The 26550-nt window shown below is 32.3% G+C and overlaps 1 protein-coding gene and 1 non-coding gene across 8 annotated transcripts in view; both read left to right on the top strand.

The window, feature by feature from the left end:
* Positions 1–26231, top strand: part of PIAS2 (protein inhibitor of activated STAT 2) — a 142331-nt gene extending 116100 nt beyond the window's left edge. For 5 of the 7 annotated variants that reach the window (XM_074279305.1, XM_074279306.1, XM_074279303.1 and 2 more), the window contains exons 7-14: positions 554–659; positions 2349–2422; positions 5692–5852; positions 8681–8814; positions 10039–10210; positions 18931–19064; positions 22502–22539; positions 25695–26231. In XM_074279305.1, coding sequence (XP_074135406.1) covers positions 554–659; positions 2349–2422; positions 5692–5852; positions 8681–8814; positions 10039–10210; positions 18931–19064; positions 22502–22539; positions 25695–25880 — 1005 coding nt within the window. In that variant the 3' untranslated portion in view covers positions 25881–26231. Of the gene's footprint in view, positions 1–553; positions 660–2348; positions 2423–5691; positions 5894–8641; positions 8815–10038; positions 10211–18930; positions 19065–19282; positions 19331–22501; positions 22540–25694 lie in introns of all 7 variants that reach the window. The other 2 variants (XM_074279307.1, XR_012484403.1) reach the window with 2 other exon arrangements.
* On the top strand, positions 8248–8356 carry LOC141552324 (U6 spliceosomal RNA). Its single transcript, XR_012485129.1, has one exon. It is a non-coding gene; the product is annotated as a U6 spliceosomal RNA (small nuclear RNA).
* Positions 26232–26550: the final 319 nt, after the last annotated feature.

The following is a 26550-nucleotide window of genomic DNA, read 5'->3' as shown; positions in this document are numbered from 1 at the left end:
GAGAAAAATTATTTATCATTTCATGCTCCAAGATCAACATTAGTTAAATGCAGATAGTCATTATTATAGTCAGAATTATAACTTGGAATTCTGGACTTGTGTTAGTGTATACCAAATGTGTGACCCAGAGATAAATACAGTCTTCAATTCTTCTGAATACTACCTGAACCAGATCAAAATTGTAATTGAGATATCTTTAGCAAAATATATAAAAAACAAACAATAAAACATCAATAATATTACATTTTAAAACTAAATCATCATGTAGCCTACAAGTGGATTATGATTCCCATTTAGACCATATTGACTTTTTACACCCAAGTTGAGTTCATGAATATCTTGACAATTGAATATTATGCATCTCTAATTTATACTGAGATCTCAGTTCCTCTAAGTTTTTTTTTTTTCCTTTTAGTCGTTTTTCTCCTCTACTCTTTTCTTTTTTTTCTTTCTTTTTTGTCTTGAGTTGTTATAGCTTCATGGGAAGCTGATTTTAAAATGTAATAATGAAACTTTTCTTTCACATCTTTAACTAAGATTTTCATTTTTGTAGAATTACTCCATGTCTGTATATCTTGTACGACAGTTGACGTCCGCCATGTTGTTACAGAGATTAAAAATGAAAGGTATTCGAAATCCTGATCATTCCAGAGCCCTAAGTAAGTAGTGTATATGAAACTGAGTATATGAAACATTTGTGAGGAAAATTTTTTTGCTGTGTTTTGTATGATGGTGTTTGAATTTATAGTAAGACCACCAGGATTGGAATCTTGACTTCACTATTCACTCAATTCACTCAACACATGTGACCCCTGGCTTTTCTTATCTCTCAAAATGAAATTTGACTTGGTGGTCTAACAGTTCCTTTATAGCTCTTAATCCTGTGAAGCATAGCAATATTAAGGTAATATTGTGGAAATCATTCCCCAGTAACTTATTCATTATAAAATTTGTATTAATGCTGGCTCACTAATCTCAGGTTCTAGCTGAAGAAAAATTAGGCATCAGTCTTTGACCTGTTTTGATGAAGACCTAATGTAATGTTGATTTTGACTTTTGATTATTCATCATTTTTAAATTAACAGTCCTGTAAGTAGCAACTTATTATGTATGACTCTCCAATGAATAACTTGACAGGTTGTTCTTTCTTTGCAAGCAAGTAACTTTCCTATTAAAGGTATGTTCATCAGTAAATAAAAAGATTTGCTTCTTATTACATAGAAATTCTTAATTAAAATTGCTCTCATGATGATAGTGTTAGGCAGGAATAATTTCATCTTCCATTAGTATTACAGATGAATATAGTACACAAATATTTGTTTTTCAAGTAGCCATTTTAATGGTGCCAATTATTTGATATGTGCCAATATAACTCAAATAATATTGTTATTTGGTTGTTATTGGAAATTACTACTAGCCAATGTTTATAAATGAGCATTTTTACAGAGATTAGATTAGTTTTTCTTTTCTAATGGAGGATTCTCTTCCCTCTCTTTTTCCCTTCCCAAAAAACAAACCAAAAAACCCACAAAAAATCCCCTCTTGATTAAAATTGTGGATTAGACCAATGTAGGGAGAAGGTGCTGTGATGTGAAAACAGAATCTTGTAGAGTGCTGAGGTCAGCCAGATAAGATGCCATTTCCTGGTTTTTGCTTCATTGGCAGTGTTGACTTTCTTACCCATCTGAATATGCTCCATTCTTTGAAGATCAGAAAAATGTATTCTCGATTTGTTCCTTCCCTGTTCAGCTGTTTGGGATCTAGCTATTTTTGTCAGTAATAGTCTTAAGTAGAGAATCACTAAGGCTTCAATGAATTATGAACCTAAGTTGAGTAAAAAGGAACTGTGTTTTCATTTGGTATTCCTTGGATATTTGGGGGGAGGATGATGCCATTTAATGAAAATAGTTTGCTTTCTATTAGCTTAATAGAAAATAACTATTTATTTTCATATCTGTCTTTGTACCTTCCCACTTTAAGTGCCTCTTCCTTTGAGAAAATTTAGTAAGTTTTGGATTCTAGTATATAATTTAACTCAACATAAGGAAATAGTAAAGCCAGTTTCAAGCGTATTTAAGAAAAGGATCATTCCTGACATCTGCTCATTTCTATAGCCTGTGACATACAGATCTTAAATTATGTATTTCAGTGTTTTAAGGGTCTTGAATTTTAACTTATTAAAAAACAAGGTGTTTTGAAAAGCTAATACTGGAGTTATGACTGTCATAAAAATAGTATTACAAAAGCATTTCTTTTAGTTGTCTTTTGGCAGTATTTGGAAGTTTCTGTTTATATATTGAGACAGTCTGTGCCTGGATAACATTGGTTTCTCTTTTGTGTTTTTCAAGTTAAAGAGAAGCTCACTGCAGATCCTGACAGTGAAATTGCTACAACCAGTCTTCGGGTGTCACTGATGTGTCCTGTAAGTGAAACCAAAAATATTCTGAAAGCTTTTATTTTGGCATCCATCTATTGCACCATGTGATTATTAATCACTAATTTTCTTCTACAATGACATCTTACCCTTTGATAGAAAGTGTAACTCCCAATTTTTGGGGAGTTTTTCTCCATTTTCCCTATAACTTCCCTATAACAACATTTTTAAACATTTATTTTTATATTTCAGTTACCAAGCCTCTCCCCGACACCCATAATTGGGGCAAAACAAATGAACAAAAAAAATTTTCTCCTCTATACGCAAAGTCAGGCAAAAAAAAAATTTCCACATTGTCCTGTCCAAGGACTACATTTTGCAATGTCTATTCTGTATTTTAAATCTTAACATTCCTCTGTCAGGATGAGTAATATAGTTCATCATTTTTCTGGAGTCATAGTTGGTCATTACAGTGATCAGAGTTTGTAACTGTTTCAGAATGTAGCACCATTTTTTCATGGAATTCCCACTTTAGCAAAAGCATGATATGTTTATAAAAACAAGAGTATTATGATACTTGACAAATTATTAGTTAAGATCTTTTCCTTCAATTTCAATAGACTTGAGATAGAAAATATTATCAGCATCCAGAGAGAGAACTATGGAGACTAAATGTGGATCGAAGCATAGTATATTTTCATCATATGTTTGCTTTTTTTCCCTTGTGGTTTTCCCTTACTAATATGGAAATATATATGTTTAACATGATTGTACATGTATAACCTATATCAGATTGCTTGCTATCTTTGGGACCGAGGAAATAAAAGAGTGAGGGAAAGAAAAATTTAGAACTCAAAATCTTACAAAAATGAATATTTATATGTAATATATGTAATGGAAAAACAAAATACTATTGAAATTAAAAAAAAAAAGCATGTAGGAAATAAAGAAAGGCAAAGTTCCTGCTTAATAGATATAAGGGTGGAAGCCATTTTTTAAATCCTTTCTTCTCCAACCTCAAGTACAGATAGGGCTGTGACACAATCTAGAGAGAAGTGTCCTTTTCTCTCTTGACAAAGGATTTACATATTGATCCCAGGAAGACTCCCTTTAAATTTTTTTAAAAGAATAATTAAAGAAGGAATTGAGGCATTATAGCTGAAGAATAGAAACTATTGTTTTATAAAGTTAATCACAAACTATATTTTGATATATTATAACCTTTTTTCTCATTTAAAATTTCTAGAAATGAATTCCTTGAATTGTCTTACAGTGGAGAGATATGCAAGAGTGTAGGAAGGAGGAACTTATACCAGTGTAGTTATTTGTCTAAGTTACAAGTGCTTGGGTAGTAGAATGTTAAATTAATACAATTGTTTCTGGTTGACTTATGCATACAATGCAAAAAAAGAAAGAAAGAAAGAAAAATGTTTGACAGAAATCTATTGTCCCCTTTACTCTAAGAGAGGAGAGTAATGCAATAGTAAACTTTGATTTAGGGGTATGCAGAGACTTTTCTTCCATAATTATTCTTTGCTGTAGTTAATATTCATATGAAGTGAGGGTAGCCAAACTGACTATATGAGGTAATAGTGACCCCAGTGAATTTTGTATAGGATGGAGTTTTTTAAAAGAATGGTCTGTTAATGTTTTTTAACATAAATGTTTATAGCTGTCTTTCATTTTTATGTCACCAAATTTCCCAGTGTATCCTTCTCCTTTACCTTGTTCCCTGTCTCCTCCTAAAGGGCTATTCCTTAAAGAGGTGGGGAGTTCACCGTAAATAACAAATGTTAAAAAGTCTGACATGTAAAACACCTTGTTTTATATCTATAACCCTCTATTTCTGCTCCCCCCACCAAAAAAAAAAAAAAGTTGGGGGTAGGTAATATTTCATTGAGACCAAACTTGGTTATTAAAATTTTGTATTCAGTTTTGTGGCATATTAATATTGTAGTAATAGATGACTATACAGTGCTTGAAGGTTTGTGAAATGTTTTATGTGGATTATCTCACCAAGAACAGTTGTTATATGAATAGCAAAGTTTGCTGTAAGAAACTATATATAACAGTACTCAGAAATGCCAATATTAAGATTCACTATTCAAATCCTCCTATCATGTGGGTTGCGCAGGATATAGTTGGAACCCTCAAGGAGCAATTTAAGACAACCTAGGATGGGAGGTAAGATTATATATGTGTCAATAGCTTGACATTTTTAAGGGGATCCAGTTTTTTCTCTGCCAACAATTCTGTGGGAGATGTTAGAAAGGTTATTAGTAGTTTGCGTAGCACACCCAGCTGATAGGGGTCAAAGCTAGAATTTGAATCCTCGTTTCTTCCAGCTCCAAATCTAGCGCTCTTCCTATCAAACTTTTTTTTTTTTTTTTTTTTTTTTTTTTTTTTAATACAAAACATTACTATTAACAGTCATAAAGCATCAGTGAATCAACTTGTATGCATGCAATACAGAAAAGACTGATTTTGGAGTCATGAAAGATGAGTGACAAATGTGTCCTGTGAACTGCTATTATATTTAGCTTTGACTCCTTTACTTTTTTGTTTTCATTTATAATAAGAATGTTAGGGTGTGTCTTCACTTCTAGTGATTTATTGCTCTTTGGATAGAGATCTTGTAATGATGGTTAATAAAGTGTTTATGAATGGTTTAAACCCTATGTGAACATCCTGCCACTGTTACTTGGGAAACAAAGCAAACTTGATGAATTCCTGAAGGCTATTTTGCATTTTTTTCCTCTTGTGGCTTACTAGGGGCACAGATATAATGAGCTTCTTTGAAACCTGAAGCCCCTAAACTTATTCTTAATATATCTTGATAATTTTGATATTTCAATATTTTTGGATTCCTTTGCAATTGCTGAATTTAAAAATAGTATTCTGAGAAGGGGCCATAGACTTCGCCACACTGTCAAAATGTTCTTATTTTTAAAAAAGGACAACCTTCTTTGATTGCTATTTAATTTCATTCCACTCACTCAGTTTCAGTGCTTACCACTGCATGAAGAAGCATGCTAAGTAGTTGGACATTTTTGGGTTTTGGGGGGAGGTTTCAGTATAATCCTGAGTATATCTTATCAAATGAGTAGATAATTTTCTCATTTTGTTTATTTTAGTTAAGTTTGTATTGCAGTTTATTAGGATGGCAAACTTGGCTAAATCCTGTTGTATATTGCTTTGCTTGAAACAAGAATTTTAATTATTGTAATTGGATTTCTTTTATAACTTTTTTTTTTTAATTAAAAAAAAGAAAACTTTCTGATTTCTGAAATGTATTTTCCATTTTGTATTACCCTTAGCTAGGAAAAATGAGGCTGACTATTCCATGTCGTGCTGTGACATGCACACACCTCCAATGTTTTGATGCTGCTCTTTACCTACAAATGAATGAAAAGAAGCCTACCTGGATTTGTCCTGTGTGTGACAAAAAAGCTGCATATGAAAGTCTGATACTAGATGGGTAAGTTTAGTCCTGTCCTTTTACCTTATTCACACTTTTCTGTACAATTCATTGACAGGCTGAACAAAACTAGCAAAATTGAATCTTCTCCATGTATCCAGCTATATAAAAGTTTTTGATTATATTAATTTTTTCCCCTAGATTTTTTTTCTTAATAGTTATTTTATTTTTACAAATACATGTAAAGATTGTTTTCAACATGCATTTCTGTAAGATTCTGTGTTCAAAATTTTCCTCCCTTCCTCTGCAAGACAGCAAGTAATCTAAGTTAAATATGAGCCGTTCTTTTAACGTATTTCCATGATGTGCAAGAAAAATCAGGCTGAAATGGGAAAAAAAAAACTACGAGGAAGAAAGAAAGAAAAGTGAAAATACTATACTTGCATTCATATTTAGTCTCCATAGTTCTCTCTCTGGGTGCAAATGATATTTTCTATATCACAAATATTGGAATTGTCTTGAATCACCAGGTTGTTGAGAAGAGCTAAGTAAGTCTGTCACAGTTGATAGGCCTTGTTAACAGAAAAATTCTAAATACACCTTTCTAACTATTGTTTCTCTTTGCTAAACAAATGTTATGTTATGAAAGAATCATGTTATGACAGATTCTTACATAACAGGCAACAAGTATTTGTTAATTGCATGTGTCCAGTGTTGTCCTAAATGCTATGAATATAAATACAAATAAAAAAATAAAGCTCCTGATTTCAAGGAACTTATATTCTAAAGGAGAACCACATTAGTGATGATGGGTACAGAATATAAAGTGGGTTCCATGATAAAGATTCTGGCTTAATTGGATTCGTGAATCCTTTTGCCCCTTTTGTAATTTTCTTCATGAATTAGTTTTCATTTTTTTGCATAAGCAAGTGCTTTGAATTTCCAATGTAATGAAGCCAATTTTATTTCAGTGCTCAATAATAAAATCCTAAACATGAACAGACTCCTAATTTATTCTATATAAACTATGTAAGACAAATGAATTTTTTCTTAGTGGATTTCAAAAGCTACTGAGGATGTTGTGGCTCTTTATGCCTAAACCTCTAGTTCTTAGTGATTGCTAATTTTTCTACGTCTTTTGGGATTTTTGTTTTATTTTAAATCTTGGGCCACTTTTTAGTTTCTTCACTTACCTCTCAAGGGGGACCAAGTTTAGGTTAATTATTTTAAATCTAAAGACAAGGAAACAATTGTTAATATTGTAGTGTTTATGTTTATATAGCAAAGTCATTTTGTAACATTTTTTGTAATGATATTGTAATGATGACATTGAATACATAAAGAGCACTATGGTCTTTTCTTAGTGTATTCCTCCTAGTCAGTCAACCATTGTATTTTGTATTTTCACTTACATATTCATCAAACATTTCTAAATGTCTGCTGTAAGCTAACCACTGTTTGGTCTTGGGGAGAGACAGAAAATTGACTTGGTCCATGTTCTTATGGAGTTGATTTATGTGCAGTTGAGATAGTTGGTTCTTTTGGGCACTTTACATTGGGGGTAAATAGCTAGTAGGTACAGTTCCTAATCACAGGTGACTTTGCAAATTTATAGAATATGAAGCAGTTTGAAATGTTTTAACCATAAATTCCATGAGGCAAAAACCATGCAGACAAAGTGAATAAAAACTTCAGTAAACCCATAATGTTTGTTATCAGATAGTAATTTTAGAATTCAACAACTTAAAAATTCTTTAATTTGAAACTGAGGAAAAAGAGAATATTTATTATATGACAGATTTGATACTTTTTTGCTGTGTCTTAGGTTGGATCAATCATTCAAAGGTGTAAGGAATTTTGTCATCTAAAAGTGGTTATTTTATAAGATAAAGAACTAGGAAGTGACAAAGCCAGGAGTCAGATTCACATTCTATGATTTCAAATCCATTGCTCTTTCCATCTTATCACTCTACTAGTTTATTGTTGTATTCTTTTGCATATTGGAGGGAAACACAGCTATTAAAAAGTCTTATTAAATTTGAAGATGCTATAGTAGTTTTTTTATTTGCTAATTTGTACTTTGTTCTCTGCCGTGAAATCAAATCCTATCATTTGAATATTAATAAAATATCTTGAGGGCCAAGATTTCAGTAATCCTAAATGGTAAAGACTGTTCTTTTGAAAGATATGGTTAAGAAATAACAGATTTTTTCAAACATTATTTCCTGAAATAAATTGCTTTGATTTTTTTTTTTTTTTGGGTGTGTGTCTGTGTGTCTGTGTGTGTATATATAATTTTTATTGGTAATGTTATTAAAATGGGGTTGGATATTTATCTCACTTTCATATTGAGTACTCCATCCTTGTTGTGATAGTATACTGAATTCAAGAAGGTTTGAAAAGAAGTTGCTTTGAGAAGTCACATTAGTAAATGACAGTTAGAAAAGTAACTATTGTACTCTCTTAGCATATATGTTAAAATTAGAACAGTACAGGGACGATTAGCATTAGCATGGCCCCTAAGCGAAGATGACAAACAAATTCATTATAAATTAACTTTATTTAAGAAAGAATAATAATTATTTTGTTTTTCCAGTTTTTGTTTACTTGATAAAGCAGAATATATTTCAGGGAATTTTGTTGTAAACCTAGAGATACCAAAATGCTGTTTTCTTGCTTTTTCCATCTGAATAAATTGATTAATCTTTCTTTGCTACCTATTTAAATTTAAGAAAACAGCAAAAAAAGTACTTTGAAAATAGTAGAAAATGCCACTTTGACAATCAGCAACCTGACTTTTTATCACTTTATTATGTCACCTGTAAACAAAAATTTGAATTATGCCTAAGTGGTTTTTGTTTGTATTTTTTGTTGTTTTGGGCTTAAAGGCTCTTCATGGAAATTCTCAATGAGTGTTCTGATGTGGATGAGATTAAATTCCAGGAAGATGGTTCTTGGTGCCCTATGAGACCGAAGAAAGAAGCACTTAAAGTTTCAAGTCCACAATGTACAAAAATAGAAAGTATGTACAGAATACCAAATTTAAAAAGTTAGGGACTTGCCCTTTAATTTTACCTTTGGCTACAAGATCTGTGTGGTTATCTATTTGGGTTTTATCCAGTCACAAATTGAAATTATTTTTGCTTATGTGTGTATTATAAGCTGTAATGCAAGTTAATATATTTGCTTCACATTTAAAGAAGCACAGGCACATGAGTTTAGAGCTGATAAGGATTTTAAGGATCTCCTAACTCAGATCCTTCAAAATCATTTTAGTTCTTTTTGCTTGTTATAGAGTGAAAAAAGTAAATAAAAGAATGTCTTTATTTACTTTAGACTTTCAAAGGAAACATCCAACTTAACTTTAAGGTTAGTCCTAAAAGAATAGTGTCTCGTGTCTCTTCTGAATGAAATTTTTAAAATTAAAAAAAAAATTCTTAAGTAGTTAAGGGATTTTTGTAATTTATTTTGTAAATGGTATTTCCAAAGAATTCACCCAGGGTTGTTTTTTTGTTTGTTTGTTTGCTTTTTTTTTTTTTTTTTTTTTTTGTTTGTTTTTGTTTTTAAAGAATTTCCCATTATGATTACATTTAATTATGAATCTTGATGTCCTAAGTTATACTTTATTTCTGGTGTTTGAATTAATGAAGAAAAAAGGATAGTTTTGATTAATTGAAATCCAAAAAAATTCTTAGAATTTCAATTTAACTAATAATTTTTGAATCCTACCTCTAATAAGTAGCAAAATTGATTTTAATTCTCTTTCCTTCCATTTTTCTGACAAAATTTTGGTGGAGATAAATAATCAAGAGGGTAATGTTCATTACCCTGCTTATATAAGGAATCATATTAAGTAAAATATAGAAAAATAAGGTGATTCTACAACTACATTATTAATGGACTACGATGAATAGTCAAATTACTCTGATCATCATAGCTTTTTAAAATGTACAAAATAATTTTAGTAATTGACAGCCTCTGTCTTTTTATATTTAAGATAGTTAATTGTTTTTATATGAAGATTTATTGTTAGTAGTAGTGTTTATGAAATTTTGCTCATCTCCCTTTCTTGTTTATTTAGTACTTTTAGACAAATGTTCATTTACCAGCAGATACATGTGGTTCATATAATAATTAAATTTAAGATTATGGACTAGTTATCACTGTTCTCATATTAATCTAAGTATTCGGACATTTTTTTTTTTCCCTGTTAAAACTTTTACTTCTTTTTATCTTTTCTGTCTAGGTTCAAGTGTCCTCAGTAAACCCTGTTCAGTGACTGTAGCCAGTGAAACAAGCAAAAAGAAAGTAGATGTTATTGACTTAACAGCAGAGAGCTCTTCTGATGATGAAGAAGAGCCTCCGGCCAAAAGGAAATGCATATTTATGGCGGAGACACAAAACAGCCCAACCAAAGGGTTTGTTCATTTAAAGTTTATTACTTTTCCATAACTCTTCCAAGTGAACTAGACTTTTATAAGCACTCCTGTGGACTACAGTTCATAATTTGATTTTTGGTATCTTTTGTTTCCTGAAGGATATTTTAATGTGCCTTTGTCTAGGTGCAGTGTGTTCAAAGCAGTTTTGCTGCACATGCTGCGAAGTTATTCTTGAGGAAGAAGATGTTGTGAACCCACTAAGAGAACCTCATTGTCAAGGGAAGTGGGATTGGTTGGGGGGGACTTTTTTATGCCAGACTGTAATACATTGCATCTTCTTTCCTTTAACTAATTTGACAGCTGAAAAAGTTTTTTTTTCTTTTTTGAAACAGCTGTTTTCTCACAAGGGTAAATAAGGAAAGCTTCTTGATCAAGAGAACTTTAAGATTCTTTTCACCATTTTTGATCATAGCGCCTCCATACTTAAGTAGAAGGTCTTGATCAGTTGTTGTGCCACCAAAATATATTATCTATTATATGACCCATCTTGTAATGACCTTTTATAAATTTTGCCAGTTTGTTTTTTGGATGATAGGCATGTAGTATACTTCTGAACTTGCTTTTTATACTGAGATACCTTTTGAAAATTCAGAAATATCCTCTATTCTACCATGAGTCATTAAAATAAATGTAGAGTAGAGAAGAATATAAATAACATTAATTTCCTTTACTGCGTACCTGATAAAAAACCATTGACTCACCCTTTGCAAATTAAGTTTTGTATGACAATATTCACCAAGAAACTTTCTTCAGTGATTGAACTTGTTTTATTAAAGGAAATCCCAGAATTCTTTACAGTAGTTTAGAAAACAGACTTTAAAAACTTGGTCTGTGTTGGTGTCTTGGTGTTTTAATTTCTTGAGATCATTTTTGCATTTTGCTTTTTAATCAGCCAGAATTTTTGAACTGCCTTCTATGCTATTAAAATATCTGGAAGTTTGATTGTCAAAATCTTTACATCACATAAGTAGGATATACATTTGGTTTGTCTAGCATAAGACCCCAAAAAAAGGATCTTAAAAAAATTCCCTATGTATAATTTTTTTGAGAAAGACAATTGATACTTCATGAATTTTGAGCAAAAATTGAAAAAAAAAAAAGAATATAGTAATCGGTTTTTGACCATGATTTTTCCTTTTTAAAATTTTTGTTATGTTGTGTTTTATATAAAAATGGTAGATTAATGATGCAGTTTGGATGGATGAATGGAAATATAGGGGAGAAAGAAATTACGAAATTATTGTCTTTGAGTTGAAAAATACATTAAAAAGCTTTTTTTCCCCCCCTAGCATGTTGTCCCTGGCTTAGAATATAGACTGTTAGAATAGCTGATAATAAGTAGTATTATCAACTACTTAAGAATGTCATGTTTGGAGAAAGACAACTTGTTCTATATCTGGGAAAAAAATCATGTCTGACTTACCTATTAAACTATCTAATCATAAGTAAGAAAGAACAATTTAATGCAACATATTTAGATCTTTAAAAAGTTTCTGACAAATTTTCTTGCCAAAGGCAAGTTAAAAAAAAAGTTTATTATTAGTTGTGGAATTGTGGTGACTATTGTGTCACTGTCTTAAAGTCAGAATAAAATATATAGGATAGATTACACTTTGAAGTGGAAAAAGTAAGTGAGGAATAAGTATTGGTCAGGAAACGGATATACATCATGAAATCTTCCACATTTGTTCAACCTATTTTGGCATTTCATTATCTTTTAGAGAAAATGACATAGATTTAATACCAGCAAAGTAATGCAGTTGAAAAAATATATATGGAACTACATATATCTAAGGAAGAACTGCATGTATTGATCATGATTCAAGAAAGTGGCTTAGGTTTCTTTGTAGACTTCTCTCTTTTTGACAATCACAATCTGAAGTGCTTGTGTGACCAACAAGACCAGTAAAATGCCAGGTGTTGACAGAATTCCTTGTTTCAGAGCTATGGTATTGTGCAATTATTTCCAGAATAGCAATCACATTAGCCCATATTTATTTGAGGTTTATAAAACACTTTCCCCATAACATCCCTGTGCAGTAGGTAGTTTTCTGGTCACTTCTTTTCAATGAAAGCAATTAAGCTATAAGAGGACCAGACAAGGCAAGTAAAATGAACAGAAGTAGGGGTTGCCATATATGAGCAAACTATATAGAGTAGGTCTCCCCAATCTAGAGCATAGCAGCATTCATTGTTTTTCTTTATTATTATTATTTTTTAATTAATTATAGTTTTTATTTACCAGATATATGCATGGGTAATTTTATAGCATTGACAATTGCCAAACCTTTTGTTCCAATTCCCACCCCCACCCTCATAGCAGGTTGGCCAATAAATGTTAAATATGTTAAAGTATAAATTAAATACAATATGCCAAACAGTTATTTTGCTATACAAAAATAATCGGACTTTGAAATAGTGTACAATTAGCCTGTGAAGGAAATCCCAAATGCAGGTGGACAAAATTAGAGGGATTGGGAATTCTATGTAGTGGTTCATAGTCATCTCCCAGAGTTCTTTCACTGGGTGTAGCTGGTTCAATTCATTACTGCTCTATTGGAACTGATTTGGTTCCTCTCATTGTTGAAGATGGCCACGTCCATCAGAATTGATCATCATATAGTATTGTTGTTGAAGTATACAACGATCTCCTGGTCCTGCTCATTTCACTCAGCATCAATTCATGTAAGTCTCTCCAGGCCTTTCTGAAATCATCCTGTTGGTCATTTCTTATAGAACAATAATATTCCATAATATTCAAATACCACAATTTATTCAGCCAGTCTCCAATTGATGGGCATCCACGTAGTTTCCAGTTTCTGGCCACCACAAAGAGGGCTGCCACAAACATTCTTGCACATACAGGTCCCTTTCTCTTCTTTAAGATCTCTTTGGGATATAAGCCCAGTAGTATGTATGCACAGTTTGATAACTTTTTCAGCGTAGTTCCAAATTGCTCTCTAGGCGTTCATTGTTTTTCAAGTGAATGAATAAACAGGGGCCAAAGAATTATAAAGATTCTTTGAGTAGTAGAACATAGATTTATCAAATCCTTTAGATGAGAAATCACAAGTATCCCCATAACATTTCAAAGAGGTAAATTTGGGATAAATAAGATAGTACTTTTTATACATTAGATAGTAAATTTATAGTCTTTGTTTTCTTGAGAAGGTAGCTAGTTGGGTTGAAAAAAAACACAACTAAGCCTTATATAGTATGGATAAATGCATTGTTTTTGTTTTTAACCTTTATGGTTGTATAGAATCTTCCAGTTGTCCTCTGATGCCCTCTGGTTTAATACTTTCCTTCCCTACCGTAGCTCTTTAGGTTTCATTGACAATTTTATTGACCACATTAATTTACTCAGTGAGCTTATAATCAGTTTTATGTCCATAAATGTCATATTTCTCCAATCTGAACTTTTTTGTGAGTTCATTTTTTTTTTTTAACCCAGAATCATAGAGTTAGATTAAGAAGGAACCTTAGAATTCATTTAGTCCAACTTCTTAATTTTATGGATATGGAATCATGTTTAATATTAAATTTGACTCATTGCCCTATACTGTCAGTTTTTTGTTTTTGTTTCCAGTTCTGTCATCTGTAATGTTATTTCTTCATCCCAGCTTTATTTCACCTATGGTTGGTAAGGCTTTCAATCAGGTCTTTAATAAAAACAACGAATCTGCTCAAAGCAAAGTTTGGACACTCTTCTAGAGACCTCTTTCAATTTTTAAGTACCTTTTTAAAGCTGTGTTAGGCTCTGGAGAACAAAAACAAAAAAACCCCAGACAAACAAACAAAAAAGGTCCTTGTCTTCAGGGATTTTATATTTCTCTCCACTTTTCTTTAAAATTATGAAAGACTCTTATATGCCTTATTGAAATCTAAATAATGCACTGAGTACATTATTCCCCTGATGTGTAAAATATTTTCAAGTATAGTAATCCTCTCAATAATCCTGAGTTGGGTTTACTTAAGAAATCCATTCTGACCTATGGTGACCTTTGCTAAATGATTATATGCTTTTCATAATATGTCAAAGATATTTACTAGAAATCAAACTTCTTGATAAGCTTACTTTGTCTCCATCTTGAAAGTTATGATGGTATACCTATCTCTTAACTTACTTGAAGAAATCAAGAAATAAATTAATCAAACCTCACAGATTCCTTTGTGTTAATCTAAGGGGCAAAGTACAAAGGTGGGCTCAGTCATAAATCTGATCCCCCCTCTATGACTGTTGTTTCAATAATTTAATTTTGTTATTTGGTGAGAAAAGAGCTTCTTGTTTCTTTCCTGAATGGAATGAATATTGTGGCAGAATTCAATAGAAACAGTAAAAATATCTTTTTTAGGCTGTAAGTAGAAAAAATTGGCATGTGACATTTGTGTGATTAAGTATGCTATCTCTTGAAGGATGTGAGGCTTATTTTCTAGCAGGGAATATAACTAGGAAGAATTCTAGTTTTAAAATGGAGCTGGCTAAGAAAACCATTTATTTGACGTGAGTAGATGAATAAAGGCCACACTGTTTAAGATATTTTAGGTCAAACTGATTATCAAAAGCAACTTCTGTGTTTAAAAAAAATCCGATAACACAATCTCTAGAGGACATGTGTCCTAGTGACACAAAAGCTTCTGGAAAATTTTGTGAGGCAGAGATATCAAACTTAAATAGAATCAGATTTGGGAAGTTGCTATTGGCATTGAGAGAAGTAATTTTTCTCTAAAGACATATTGGTTATTTTGCCTCTTTTATTCTTGATTTATCCCTGATGATGTTTTTATAGTTTTATTTGTGTTGGAATTTAGCAGAGAAGCTATAGGATTGAAAATAATTATTTTAAAGATAAAGCATCATTAGCAACACAGGTTACATGGAGGAATAGATTTACTCAAAGTTAGAGCATTCCTTACTTAACCAAGTGAAGGCACCTAATTTGAGGAGAGACATTCTGGAACTTCAAAGTTTTGAGGGAATTGTAAAACATTATGTCCTGGACCAAAACAAGTCCCCACTTCCTCCTTTGGTTTCAGCTTATTAAGAGTAATGGGAATGAACAGAACTGAGTTGCTTAGAAAGAATAAAATGAACATATCTGAACATTTCAGTTGAGGACAACATATTGAAGGAGGAGAGTGGAAAGAGCCAAGAATTGGAAATTAAATGAAAGATCTGTACAGCTTAGGTGCTAGTTTGTTTGTTTGATTTTCTCTGAAACCCCCAAGATTAAATTCAGAATGAGAGTACTATGGATTAGGCTTTGAATGCTTTGAATTCAGTGAAGAATTAGTTCTTCTGAACTTTATCCTTAGATTTAGTTTTGGAGTCTTCTCCACCCCTACCCTTTGCCCCTTCCTCTTCCCTTCCTCTTTCTCTCTGTTCCCCCCCCCTTTTTTTTTTTTCCTCTTTTTTATTCTCCCTCTCCTCTATTTCTACTTTCTCAAAGTCCCAGTAAGCATCCATTATTTTTGATATTCTCCACCCTCATAAAACTACTGGATTATAGTTTTTATTTTCCTAATGCTAGAAATTGTCACCAGCCTCATGAGGTAAAAGTATTTTGGGGCAATACCAGGATAAACATTTCCACTAAATAGAATGTCTTATCACCTAATGAACAGAAATATAGCCTCATGTTTTTCCTATGAAAGGACAGCACCCTCTGGTGGTGGTCTCTTGGCAACCTTCTTGGCATTATCAGAAGTCAAGTATTCAGATTTATAGAAATGCTGGGATCAAAAGGGATTTTTAAAGGCCATGTAAAGTTTCTCATATAGGGGATAAGACGTTTATCTACAACGTTGCTTCTGCTGAAGATTTTCAGTAATGGAAAAACCTCATGAGGCAGTTCAGCCTCTCATCTCATAGCAGACATATAAGGCATTGATAATTAGTGTTTAATAGCAATCTGGCAACCAATTTTTAATTGTTTGTTGATAGAAACAATACAATTTAAATGTGAAAATTTACATCAGGTTAATCCACCATGAAACATTTAAGTTATATACTTTCCTTGACTTCATAAGTGTGTTGTATAACTTGATAGAGTTCTTATAAAAATTCTGATGTAAACAAAAGATCAAGCTTGTCTTTACCACCTCATTCTGGCCATAGACTATGCTGTACTTTAGAGAATATGAAAGGTGTATTTTTAGAGCTGGAGAAGACATTAGATAACATCTAGTTCCACCTTAGTTACCACTTGACAGATGGTAAAATTGAGGTCAAAGAGTATAAAGTGATTTGTCTTCTGGGGTACAGAAAAGTTGAAACAAACATGCCCAAAGAATTGGGCCTTTTTGAATTGCATTCCACTACTTTTCTGTCAGTGTGACATTGCTATCTCATTATCAGTTGAAAAGGCCAATATCAAGCAAGTGCCATATTTTTAAGTGCAAGGCTTAAATTCAATTAACTTGTGCTCCAGAACTGAGACAAGTGTTTTCACACATACCAATTCATGCTGCATTTTGGTAGTGTAGCCAGAACCCCAGATATTATTTAACTTTGAAACATTTGTTGGGTGTGGTATGTGTCCTCAGAGCACAGCAAGTCTTCAATATAATCCATAGGAGAGGTCATCCAGGTAAGGGAAGAGACATTAAGACAGACAAACTATTATTATATGTCTTGTTAATACCCAGAGATTTTTGTTTTAAAAGTTCTATGTAATGGAATATCCCAGTTTGATTATTAGAAAAGGCCTTTTTTTAAAGGTCACAATTCCTTAACCTTTCTTCTAAATTTCAGCTTATACTCCAAAATTGACATCTATGTGATTCAAGGAAGAAAAAGTAATTTAAATTGTGTATTTAGTTCCATATATTCTTAGCCCATTCCTTTTTTCTGCTTCATTCAATATAATTTCATCATAATGCATGCTTTTCAGCAAATCATCAAGTGTCTTCCAAAGTCTATGAAATGTCTTCATTTCTAACTATAAATTAAGGTTATATTTTAGAAAGCAACATTTGCTCATTCCCTAAAAAAATTGCTTGTTGCCACTAGTATATTGTTCTTATCATCAGTAAATTCTACTGTGTATGTTCTCCAAATGGTTTAAACCCAGTAAAATTTAAGTTCTTTGGTTTTTCTTTCATCCCCAATGCCTTGTATGTAGTAGGTAATTTTAGTAGAAGCTAGTTTGAATAAAATAATCTAAATATCTGATCTGTCACTCTTTTCAAACAGGGTCATGACAGTATTTATTTCAGCTGCCAACACAGTGCATTTCTTTTCATTTTAAAATGGACTACTACACTGGTTGTAACTTTGTTGCTGAAATAACCTCTTAAAGTAGTAAAAACTTGCAAACTTTTTTCTTTCCAGGTTCAAAATAAATGTAGAGTCCAATGAAAAGTTGAGAATATTACCAGTAACATTTGTTAAGTCAGCTTTTATATTTAGTTGCTTTTTAAAATTCTTGGAATGTGAAAAAACACTCACAAATTTATTAAATAATTGATTATTAAATATTTTAAACAGTAGTCAAAGAGCAGTGGGACGCTATGGAAGGAACTCTGGACAAGACACTTTTGGTCTATCTTCAGCTTTGGTACTAACTTAGCTATGTGACCTTGGTCAAACATTTTGCTGCTCAGGACTTTAGATTTTTTTTTTTTTAAATAAGAAAATTAGGAGTTTTATCTAGGTAATCTTTAAGATTTCCTCATATTAGGATTCAGTGATTCTCATAGCATTTGGCTGACAGCATTTTGTATTCCTTTGATGCTTTTAGCTTCTCTAGCAGTGTTAATTTTTGAAAAGATGGCTGCTTTGTGTTCAAAAAAAGCAATTGTGAAGCTTTTGAATGTATTGAAAAATGCATTTCTTGTGAACTTACAGTGAATTGTCATGGCTTAAATGAAAATACATTTAATTTAGACAACAAAAGAAAAATAGTTATCAAGAATTTAGAGGAATGAAAGAAAATCTTGTTAAACCTGAGTGTTTTGAACTGTGGCTCATACTGAAATGACAGTAAGTAATTTTTTATCTGTTTGTGATATGTATTTTTGATAGCCAAAACAGTTCATTTGAAGAATGCAGATCTTCTAGAAGATTAAGTGGCACGTGGATGTATTGGACCAGTTTTATCGAACATTAGGACACTAATACGGCTGTGGTTGTCATGTTTAGCATTTGTTTATCTTGGCATTCCCCATGTGAATTTGGGTTTAGGAACTCTTCAGTATGGCAAGATTAGCACTATTTAAACACTTCAGTTGGAATTGAGAAAATCATCTGACTGTCAAAGAAGGCTGACAGGGTCGTCCACATAGTCTGTGATGCTAGGCCTGGATTAATTCAACCTTAATAGCCCCTTCTCTTCTAAATTAGTTAGTTCTAAATTTCCTTCTACACACATATATGTCAGTAAAGTATTTGTCTAATATGTGTGTGTGTAATGTATATACATTTCTGTGTTTTATGTTATGGGATGAAAATACTATAATAACTCCAGCACTGTACTTTGTTTTAATGCCAACTTGCTCTTATGTCACAGCTGCTGTTGAGAAACAAGATATTCATGTTATAATGAAGACTTATGAAAGATGAGATTAGAATGCAGTACAATGTTGTGAGTAGCCACTATATAGTTGTGTTGCAACTGAGAATGACCCAGTGGTACAGCTCTTCTTTCCTGTAAAATAACAGCCAGATTGCTTGTAATTTTTCATACTGTTTAAAACAGGGTTCTCATGTACCAGCCATCTACTGTCAGGGTGCCTAATGTGACTGCGGATGCTGCTATTCCACCTTCATTAACAGATTACTCAGTGCCATTCCACCACACGCCAATATCAAGTATTTCTTCAGATTTACCAGGTGTGTATTTTTTAAGTTTTTCTTTTACTTAAAAGTGTGTATTTTAAAGCAAACTTACTTTTAGAATAACCATCATATTTTCTTTGAAATTTTAGTCTTATATTTCATCAATGGATCGGTGGTCTAGCTATTAAATGGGGCCGTTAGCTTATTAGTTGTGTGACCTTGGGCAAGTCATTTAACCTCCATTTACTTCCATTTCCTCTATTATAAAACAGGTCTAAAAAATCACCTACCTCCCAAAGTTATTGCAAGGATTTAAAAAGGTAATTTTTGGAAAATATTTAGCATGAGACCTGGCACATAGTAAGTACTTAGTAAATGCTTCTTCCCTTCTTCCCCTAAGTGATATCCTACTAATAATCTTATATGGAATACATTAAGATTTATAGATGCCACCTATGAGTCATTTTAACAAGTTGTATTCTGATCCCTTGGAGGAAGGTAAGTGAAGAAATGGGGAAGTCAAATGAACTGAGTTCAGTCTCAAGTCTTGTCACCTTATACAAATCACTCAATCTTTTCTAGAGTGCAATTAATCACATTCCATTTATCTTGCCTAGTTTACAGGGTTGGTACAAAAATTAAATGAGGTATTAGATGTTAAATGTTACATCAATGTAAGCTACTATCATCATCTTTCCAGAGCTTTCAGAACAGAAAGATTACTTCCTGATTGACCATACATAACACATACATATGAGAGAGAGAGAGAGAGAGAGAGAGAGAGAGAGAGACAGAGAGAGAGAGAGAGAGAGAGAGACTGACTTTTATTTATATATACATATACATATTTGTATGTATGTAGATTGTGTCATTATATTCTTTGTTCATTATAAAGACTTCACAAGTGTGATTTTATTCTCCCCTTCAGCTTTACTCTGTTCAGCTTTTTCTTAAAAGAGATAGGATATACCAGCTGGCTCCACAGTCAAAATGCTTGACATTTAAGTATGTCTTTTTTCTTGTGAATGTCAACTATAACATTTAGAAATATAACTAAGGCTGCTTAAATTGTCTGGGTAATAAGATTTCCCAGGTGAAATTCCCATATTCAAGTGAATGCTACCTTCTAAATTTCTCTCCAATCTCTTAAAAGTACACAGACATACAATTGTCAAATAATAAATTTCTTCCTTCAAATTTTACATAAATTACTACTTTGTCTTTCTTATTTCTAGGATTCATTTGATGAGTTATAATCCTTGTTCTCTTTCTTTGCTCTTTCATTTATTTGAAAGAACATGAAAATAATCTGTCTTTTAGCATTTCTCTGTTTTTTCTAATGAGGTTTTTGGTGGTATAGCTGGGCCTAGATTGAGGAAAATCTGAGTTTAAATCCAGCCCCAGATATTTACTATCTGGATGACTGGGCAAATCACTTATCCCTGTTTGCCTCAGTTCCCTCATCTGTAAAATGTGCTGGAGAAGGAAATTGCAAACCACTCTACAGTCTTTGCCAAGAAAACCCCAATGGGGTCAGACATATGATTGAACAACAGCAACAACAATATTGAGGTCTTTATTGTGTCATCATGGTGTTTTATCAAAGGATTTGTTCAATTTTTGATGCTCTAGCTCAGTATGATCTGGACACTAATAAGTTCCATAGGTCATATTGAGTTCATTAACAATTCAAATCATAATGTATATGCAGAGGTGTTAAGTTGAGAAATTAGGGGATCTAGCTTTTTAGATTTAAGACTAAAACTGCTAACAAGTCATAGGCATTTGGGTGAATCACTTAAATCTTCTGAGCTTTTGGTTTTCTGAAAGGCTTGGACTAAATGATATCAGAGGTCTTTTTCAGGACTAAAAATACTTTCAGAAAATAGTAACCCCAGAAGGATGTCATTTAAACCTGTTGGAATTACATGCATAGCAGATAATTAGACTATAACTTTTAAAGTTCCATCAGCTTTGAATCTCACTTCTTTTATATATTGTATAAATGCTCCTTTCATGGAAAAGCAAGTATCTTTTTTTTTTTTTTTAAACAAGTTTTTAAAAATAGCTACTTTATTCTTACACCTGATCCATTCTAACCACTTGGCTCTTAGAGAATTTGAATTTTAAATCACTTCTCTGCATCATGGAATCCCACAAATGAGCCGGGAAGAATGAATTTGTTTCTTTCACTGATAAAAAAAGAACCTTCATAAGTCACTTGCAACAAAATCATCTGAGAGCTACAATTCTTTTTTTCTTACAGTGAAATGCAGTGCCATGGGTGTGAATTAAATATGCAGACTTAGGAGCAAGTATCTAAGAAGTAGAAACCATAGTCTTTAAAATACACATATACATGCACATATACACACAATTGCTAGTAATATTCATAACCTAAAGATGTTGAACTCATGAAATGTAAAAGTGACATATATCAGATTACTTGCCATCCAGGGGAGGAGGCCATGAGGGGAAAGGAGGGGGAAATTTGGAACTAAAGTTTTTGCAAGGATCAGTGTTGAAAAATTATCCATGCATATGTTTTGAAAATAAAAAAACTTTAATTAAAAAAAAAAATTGTAAAAGTGAAGTGCTTTTTCTTTATGCCCCCTTGTCAGCCCTTCATATTTTTAGGTCCTAAGTAACAGTAAAAATCAAATCCTTATATAACCCAGTTAAGCTGCCCAAATAGTGCTATTTCAAAAATTAATAGCCATTTTCAGCTCAGGGGCAGTAGAAGGCTGTTTCAGATTGCCTTTACCATTAATAACCTATATCTCTATCTAGCACATAGCTTTGTACATAATAATTGTTTAATAAATGTTTATAAGATGGAAATAAATGAATGAACAGGTCTGATAGGCTCTATTTTCAATTCTTGTTTTAATTTTTTAGTGTGATCATGTGTCTTTCATTCATTGCTTAATTTTTCTCGCATTGTGTAAATAACTGATCCATTTATCTAATGCTCTGCACAAAATGTGATTAAAAAGTAAGAATTTTTTTTAAGTTTTCTTTGAAACATTTGGGTTAGGCAGTGATGTCCCATTTAGGTGGGAAACTTGTACGTGTCCATGTCTATTTGTAAAGTAGTACATAGAATAACATGCTAAATCTAGTAGGTTAAGTATTAATCCATTTTACTTAGTTGTTGTTCAGTCATGTCCAACTCTTCTCAGTTTTGTGCATCATGCTGTCCATGAAGTTTTCTTGGCAGAGATCTTGGAATGATTTGCCATTTCTTTCTCCAGTGGAGTAAGACAGAGTTAAGTGACTTGGTTAAAGTCATACAGCTAGTAAGTGCCTGAGGCCAGATTGAAAATCAGATCTTCCTCATTCCGGGGCCAGTGTTCTTTTCATTGAACCATCTAGCAGCCTTCTAGTTTTACTTAATATTAAATAGCTAATAAAAACAAGATTGTTTTTGGAATTAATTCTTGTCTTCCTAAATAGAAAAGATAACTGCTAACATTTTATTTTCATTTTAGGTTTGGATTTTCTTTCCTTAATTCCAGTTGATCCACAGGTATGTTATCTCCATTTAGCAATTAATTAATTTGCATTTCATTTGGTTATGATGCTTTAAATTAAGAGACCAAATTTGTTATTTTGACAAGTAGTATAATATTAGAACTGATAGCTCACTTATTCACACTAATTGAGGTAATTTAACCAGCAGAGTTTGTTGTATAATTTTTTAACATTATATCCTTAGCTGAAAAGTGTGTGTATGTTTCCTGAAAATGAAGGAGTCAGGAATGGGAGGGAATAGTCTGGGAGTATGTTATATGGCCAAGCAAAGCTGACCCAGGATTAGAAAAATACCTTGTAGTACACAGAGAATTGAAAGACTTGAATAATCAGTTTTGTTCAGTCATGTTTATAAAGCTGACATATAAATTAATGTCTCTGTGATTATAATAGGCAAACATTTTATTTACACATATATACATACATGCATATCATTGTTCTATTTAAGATAGTAAGTAATCTTTCTACTAGATTGTCAGGATCCAGTTCTAGTAATAGCCATGTATGCCAAAATCACTTTAAGGGTTTTGGCAGAAAAGAATGGAAGGAAGAAAAGGGGAAAAAGATAGAAAGGGGAAGAGGAAAGAGAAAAAATTGTTTCAAGTTAGTAAGAATTAGTAGAAAAGAGAACTATTGCTGTTAGTTACACAAAGACACTTTAATATTGTGTATTTGGCCATGTTAAGTTTGAACAATGGGAACATGGACCTATTCTTAGAATCATTTCAAATGAAAAAAGAAAAAGAAAAATAAGTCACTCACTGTAGGAAGAATTTTTTGCTTACCAGCAAGTTCTGAGGCAAAAATCATCTATGTACATTTCTAGGTTATCCTTCAGACTTGAAAAGAATATACATCAAACTGTGAACATGTCTTTGGAATGAAAATCAAATTCCAGAGTTCTATTGAATAAACTTTGTGGCTGATGGTCATTTGGTTAAAAGATGGTCATAATATATTTTCATATAAACCAATCAGTATTGTTTCACCATTCTTACTGTACACTTAATCCATAACTATTTTAAAAGTAAAACATTCCAATGGAATTGTAAGCAAGAGGACCAAATCGATTAACATGAAATTGCCTAGATCACCACAAACCGATTAGCAGTAATTGAGAAAATTAAATGTTACTTGCTAATAACATCCATAGCAACTGTTTTGCAAATGAAGGATGACATACTTTTACTAAAGCAAATTAAGAAAAACCAAGAAGTAAACTTTGATATAAAGTTAGGACTTGAGGAATTTGACTCAATGATTTGAGAAATTGGGATTTAATTTTTTCCTCATGTTCTTCTATCCTTTTAAACATTTGATGGTTACTACATAATTGTAATTAAGCTACCTAAAAACCTTACAAAATTGACTTCATAGATAATCATTTTAGGTGAGCTCCAATGTTTCTAAAAAGTGAAAATATTTCATTTTCTTAAAATAAGGTACTGTCTAAAGCAGATATAACACTTGTAAGGTAGCCATCACATTTTTTTCCCTTGACTTGCCCAGGGTCACACAACTAGGAAGTGTTAAGTGTCTGAAACTAGATTTGAACTCGGGTCCTCCTGACTTCATGACTGGTAGTCTATCCACTGTGCCACCTAGATGCCCCTGCCATCACATTTTCTTGCAGAACATCTTCAATACTTAAAATAAAACCTAGGGTATCTTCTTATGTAGTGTATTCTAGATTTTTATTTGATTAAAAACTATTCTTTATATGTAAAAGATACAGATCATATAATATCTAACTAGGCTTTAAACATTTCTTGCTCTTACTATGTAGTGTCTTAGTGGACATTTTATTTTAGAAGTGGTTTAGTCCATAAATATGATATGTCACAACTGAAATAGCTGGCCAGTCTTCACTACAGGACACATTTATAAAATGCTCTCTACTCAGTGATAGTCATTGGAAGAAGTACAAAGTTTTTAACTACAATGCTCCCATTTCATCTAAAATTAAGAGAAATTAAATTAAAGGCTCAGGTGAAGGGATCATCCCCAAGGTATAGGAAGGGGTGGATGCCTTTTTCTTTCAGATAAGAGGGGAAAAAACCATGAAGAATAGTCTTGGGGATGTTTTAAGTAATGGGAAATGTTACTGTCTATTCAGATAGTATCTGTTAAAATGAAGTACAGAAGTTGTTAATATGTACTAGGTGTGAGAGATGCTTCCTCTCCTCCCCCCCCCCCCGCCCCCCCCCCCCCCCCCAGGGGTTTGTAGAGAGATCAAATATAAGAGAAGTAGTGAGAGTAGAGAGGGGTTGCTGAACAGCAACCTGGGGTCATGTTGTGTATGATTTAGCTATGGTTACAATATTCAGTTAAATTTAGTTACATTTGTTAAGCGCCTAATCTATATAGAGCAATGTTCTGTGCACTCAGTAGAAAACACAAGTTTAGGTAAGATATGATTCCTGCCTTCAGGGAGCACAGTTTTATTATAATAGCATACATAGAAACCAGTGCCATTTGAAGTCCAAGAGGGAAGGTCATTACTAAAAGTGAGAATTGAGGAAACATAGGGAAAGTTGCATTTGAGGTAGGCTTTAGAGAATTCTTAGCTATTCAATAGTTGGGGAAAGGAGGAATGGTACTCCAGATTATCATCCAATCCTGAAAAAATAGATTAATTTTTAAGGCCACTTTAATTAGAATCATTGAAGGTAAATATGTATTAACTCTTTCAGAATATGTGAGATATTCTTTTAAGCCATGTTGTTTAGCAACTGTTCTATGTTCTTAGGGTTTAACATCATCCAGAATTGTCTGGCTGGTGCTCTATTAACAAATATTTATTCACTGTATTTTATGCTTTAAGATAAATTAGTCATTGATGATATTAGTAGGACTTTGTAATTTATTTGCAAACAGTTCTTAAAATATTATTTTTATATTTTATATATATGGATATATATGTGCGTGGATATGGATATTATGGAGATATATATATATATATATATATATATATATATATATATATATATATATATATAGTTGTAGACAATACCCAAAATATTATATAAATTAGTGCCTTATGACCTTATGAAGCATTGGGAAAATTTTCACCTCTGCATGTATATATGTAGAGTTTAAAACCAATGTAACCTTTTCCTCATCATCATCATCATTGTTTGTTTCAAACAGTACTGTCCTCCTATGTTTTTGGATAGTCTCTCCTCAACCTTGTCAACAAGCAGCACAGCTGGAAACATCATCACATCCACAAGCCCCCAGGAAAGCAACACTCATGTTACTTCATCAAGTAGGAGTGAGACTGGGGTTATAACCAGCAGTGGGAACAACATTCCAGACATAATCTCCTTGGACTAAAAAGGACTCATTGGACTACAGGAATAATTAGCCAGTGCTGCTCTTTCTTGCATCTCTGGTCCATGGAATCTATTTTATTGCCAGTTAGTTTGATATTTATTGAAAAGACAAATGGATTCTGTTACCTTCTGAAAATGGAAGAGAAAAAAATTATGTGCAGCAAGAAGTAAATTTAGCTTTCAAGGATTTTTTTTCTTATTCATTAAATATTCTGAGTATCAAATATATTCAGCTACATCACCATCTTTTAAAAATTTCAGTTTCTTGTGTTGCTGGATGGATTCTACAAACTGATTAAAACAAGTTTTTGGTTGTAATACACAGCAATAAAATTATGTAAATAGTCAAAAACTTTTTTTTTTTTTTCTAATAAAAGGCAATTAACTATTCTAGAAAAAAGTATGCCCACACAGTCTGTGTGAGAGTCTGCTTTGCTGAATGAGTACTTTTCACAGACCTATTCAACTTTGACATGAGGAATCCTTTTGAAGTGATCCTGGCTTACTTTATATTTAAGCTGTTATGACTCTTCACTATCACTCATCAAAGGAAAACAACTTATTTTCCCTCAGATTGTCATTGACACTGTAATATTGCTGATGAATGCAAAAATGAAATTCTGCTACTTGGTTTCTTTTTATTATATAGAAAGATCACTATGCAAATTCTT

This window comes from Sminthopsis crassicaudata, chromosome 1, assembly GCF_048593235.1.
Source record: "Sminthopsis crassicaudata isolate SCR6 chromosome 1, ASM4859323v1, whole genome shotgun sequence".
In the NCBI taxonomy this organism is placed as follows: Eukaryota; Metazoa; Chordata; class Mammalia; order Dasyuromorphia; family Dasyuridae; genus Sminthopsis; species Sminthopsis crassicaudata.
This window is presented reverse-complemented; position numbering and strand designations above follow the sequence as displayed.